At 37.9% G+C, this 3,700-nt stretch overlaps 1 protein-coding gene across 1 annotated transcript in view; it reads right to left on the bottom strand.

Annotated features, from left to right (window-relative positions):
• Window positions 1–3,700, bottom strand: part of NNT (nicotinamide nucleotide transhydrogenase) — a 45,233-nt gene that overhangs the window by 11,068 nt on the left and 30,465 nt on the right. The window contains exon 18 of the mRNA XM_009274548.2: window positions 2,610–2,691. Coding sequence (XP_009272823.1) covers window positions 2,610–2,691 — 82 coding nt within the window. The remainder of the gene's footprint in view (window positions 1–2,609; window positions 2,692–3,700) is intronic.

The raw sequence follows: 3,700 nt of genomic DNA, 5'->3' as shown, positions 1-3,700 counted from the left end.
ACTATGAGAATTACCGGAAAGCCACCATATTTAATTATGAGCTAGATTTAGAAAGTCTATAAAAGCACAATTTTAAGAGTCCTTTCACCCTGCAATACATTTTTCTTATCAAGAATTTCTTACTATGCAGGAAAACAAAACGCATTAATAGAAAAAGTTTTAGGAAAGTCATACTGTGGCAAAAGCTAAGGTAGTTAACTTGATATGGACATGGACAGCAACAATTACCCATGCAGATATGAGAACATATACAGTTTTAAACTGTACTGCAATACTATAGAATAATTATATATCTATAAATAAAATTACTATAGAATATAATTTAATTATATGGAAGAAACCAGAATTTCACAACTAGGGGCCTACAAACAACACAGCACGTGGCTGAAGAACTTCGGTAAGGCGAGAACTTTCAACAATTCACTCAGTTGTAATTTTGCAGAAATACAACACCAGTTGTAGAACAAGCATTTCCTCTCCAAGGCCAATGGCTTCTGCGGACTACAGGATTTAGCCTATGAAAAGTTCTGTTGTTTTACCCATCCATAACAAAAGGAAAGCTATAATGAAGGCTCAGCAATATCCAGCTTTCTCTGTGATCCTACTAATGCATTAAAGATGTGATCTGCTGCAAGACCATCTCAAGTAAGCAATGATGTTAGCTATGCAATTTAATAACTAAAACAGTCTGAAGTTTCCAAACTCTCCTGTATTTCTAAATTTAAACCCTAGTCAAAGGTTATGCATCATGTTATATAATCTGCGCTCTTCACTAAGAATGTTATGGCTATAGGCAAAGTAAATGAAAACATCAGCTTCTCTGGATCAATCGTGAGCCATGAAGCAAAAGACGACCGTATGACAGATGCAATTTTTCTTGGCACAGTATGGGCATTACAAATTGATGATAATCATATGTCCATGCTGGCACCCCTCCACAGCGGATGTGTGAGAGTGTCACTACATCTGGATGGTGAGCGTACTAGGGTCCCGAGGCACTCCAGACCTACTGAAACCAGAGGGACAGCAGCTGCACTCAATGAACACCATGGGAGCTTCACAAAGTGATGAAAGGACTGAATTACCACAAACTGTAAATACAGATTTATTTCATTAAAACACTAGGTAACCACTGCAGTGATCCCCTCCTGAAATTGATTCATTTAAAGTATAAGCCAGTTATTTCAAGGATTCATTCACATTTCTCCCCTGCAAAGACAACATAAAAGGCAAAACCAATAATCTTTTGTATCACCAAGGTTGATAAAAAAACATAAAGCTCATCCCCACAGAAGCACTGGAAGAAAAGCCAAAAGCACACGACACTATAATCACATTAGCCAAGAAAGGTCCTTTTGCTGCACAACTAACAGGTCTTCAAAGTTTTCAGAAGAGTAAAACAGCAAGGTAAACTGTGGATTTTTAACCTAAGAAGGGCATCTAACATCATAGTGTGGTTAATTCTTTTCAGCATTGTTTCAAACATGCCAATCAGAATTGGATGTTACTGTCTGTATTTATTTTTTATATATACAAACACTGCTGTGTAATAGTAAGCATTACTTCTATTAATGCAAGTCAGTTATCCCAGGAAAGAAATAAGCCCCATGTTCTTCGTGCAGAGGCTGCTACCTGATCTACTCTTCCACTTCATACCAGACTGACCCCAGCAAACACTTCTCCATACTGCAGGAGGCTCTCATTTCCTGCCTAGGAGCCTCAGCTGTTCCCATTGCACCCCTTTAACTATTCCCCAACAGCTTCACAAGCAGAGAGTTCCATTTCCTTAGCAAATTAGGACTTAAAAAAATATTGAAGCCTAGTAAACAATCCCCCTTCATGGAGGTTTCTCTAGGAGGCAATTCGAAGCACTGCAGTTAGGCCTGTGCTCCCTCCCCATTGACTACAAGCATAAAGAAAAGCTATTCTCCCTGCTTTCCCGGCACTGAAGTCAGCTGTTGTGATTACACCTCGTAGTAACAAATTTCCACAAAGTGGTTGCCTTCACAGAGCTCTCCAACCTCCACCTTTAGAAAAGGCTGCCAACTGTTCTCTTGAACACAATACAAAAAGTTACATTAAAGTGTTATTTTTCAAAAAACTTCACTGCTCGTTTTGTAGAAAAGCACTACTATAACTAAAGGCAGAGCATATGCATCTAAAGGAGCTAACTTACCTTTCAAAAAAGTAAGATTTTGTTGCTACAATAAAGAAGTATTAAATTTTAAAGCCATTCTTTTTAACTGAACTTTAGCATGACACCAAACAAGAACAAAAGAAAAAAACAACAAAAAATTATTCTCCAACTCGTGGGGCTACTTCCAGAAACCAAATTTAGTAAAGAGTGTAAGGGAGTAAGGGATCTTAATTCTCTAAAAATCAGTAAAAGGTAGAAATACCTTTTACACTACCACATGGAATTTTAATATATTCAGCTATAGGTTAATAAGACTAGAGCATTCCTCCAGCTAGTATCTCTGAGAGACAGATCAGCATAATAATGACTGCTGAAAGAAAAATTAAACCAAAACACAGACTTGTAGGGGATTTTAATGGAATGAAAACAAACCAACCAACCTGTAATACTTCTCATCAAAGAAAGTACTTACCTGACATTTTTCCCTTGTTCTCTCAACATCTTCACGAGATCAGCTATAGGGTACTGAGCTTTTGCTGCACACAAACCATAACCTGAAAGAATTTCCAAATCTTAAGCTATTGTGCTGTTTCAGCGCAGACAGAATAGTTACAGACATAAGTATACTTTCCACACAAACAGAAGCTCTCATAATTAAAGATAAATAGACAAACAAATAATCTCTCATATACGAGATACTCATATATTCCCAGCAGAGTTTCAGCCTGACCACTGTAATTCATCTCATCTTTTTGGTCTCTTGACCACTAACAGTGTAGTGGTTTGACCAGTCAAACTACACAAGTAACTTATTTCAGCTTCACAAAAACACATGTTCCTTTCTCTATCAGAAAAGGATGTTTCAGACAGGTTCAGTGAAAAATTGATAAAGAGGCTACTATCAAGTTACTTCACCACCATATCCTCAACAAAATTTTAGATTTGCATAATGCAAGTCTAGTAGTTGAACATGGCTTCTAGCAGCAAATAATCTTTTCAGTCTTTCTGTCTGAATTAATGCATCAGAGGAATAATGCCCAGAAGGAAAATGCGGAGTATAAATTATTAATGGTGTCCTCAAGGTTTGACCACAGGAGCAAGAGGCAAACTCCTTGAAGATGTCTCCAAGCTTTGTTGGAAGCAAAGGTAACTTCCCAAATTAGAACCCTACCTCACTGATGTTTTCATTTACGCTGAAACAAAATGAAAGACAACTGGTTTTTAACATTATTCTCATTCCAATGCTAAAATAAATCTGACACAATAGTTGTGCCATTCAGTTGAAGGAAGATAAGTCTTGAGCTATTCCTTACCTGACCTCTCCTAAGAGGCAACGTGCTTGTCCTGGTTTCGGCAGGGATAGAGTTAATTTCTTTTCTAGTAGCTGGTACAGTGTTTTGGATTTAGGATGAGAACAAAGTTGATAACACACCGATGTTTTAGTTGTTGCTAGGTAATGCTTACACTAGCCAAGGACTTTTCAGCTTCCCATGCTCTACTGACTGAGAAGGCTGGAGGTGCACAAGAAGCTGGGAGGGGGCACAGCCAAACTGGCCAAAGAAA

The sequence above is a fragment of the Aptenodytes forsteri genome, unplaced genomic scaffold, assembly GCF_000699145.1.
Source record: "Aptenodytes forsteri isolate BGI_AS27 unplaced genomic scaffold, ASM69914v1 Scaffold176, whole genome shotgun sequence".
Taxonomy (NCBI): domain Eukaryota; kingdom Metazoa; phylum Chordata; class Aves; order Sphenisciformes; family Spheniscidae; genus Aptenodytes; species Aptenodytes forsteri.
The sequence above is the reverse complement of the archived record's forward strand: the minus strand, read 5'-3'. Positions and strand labels throughout refer to the sequence as shown.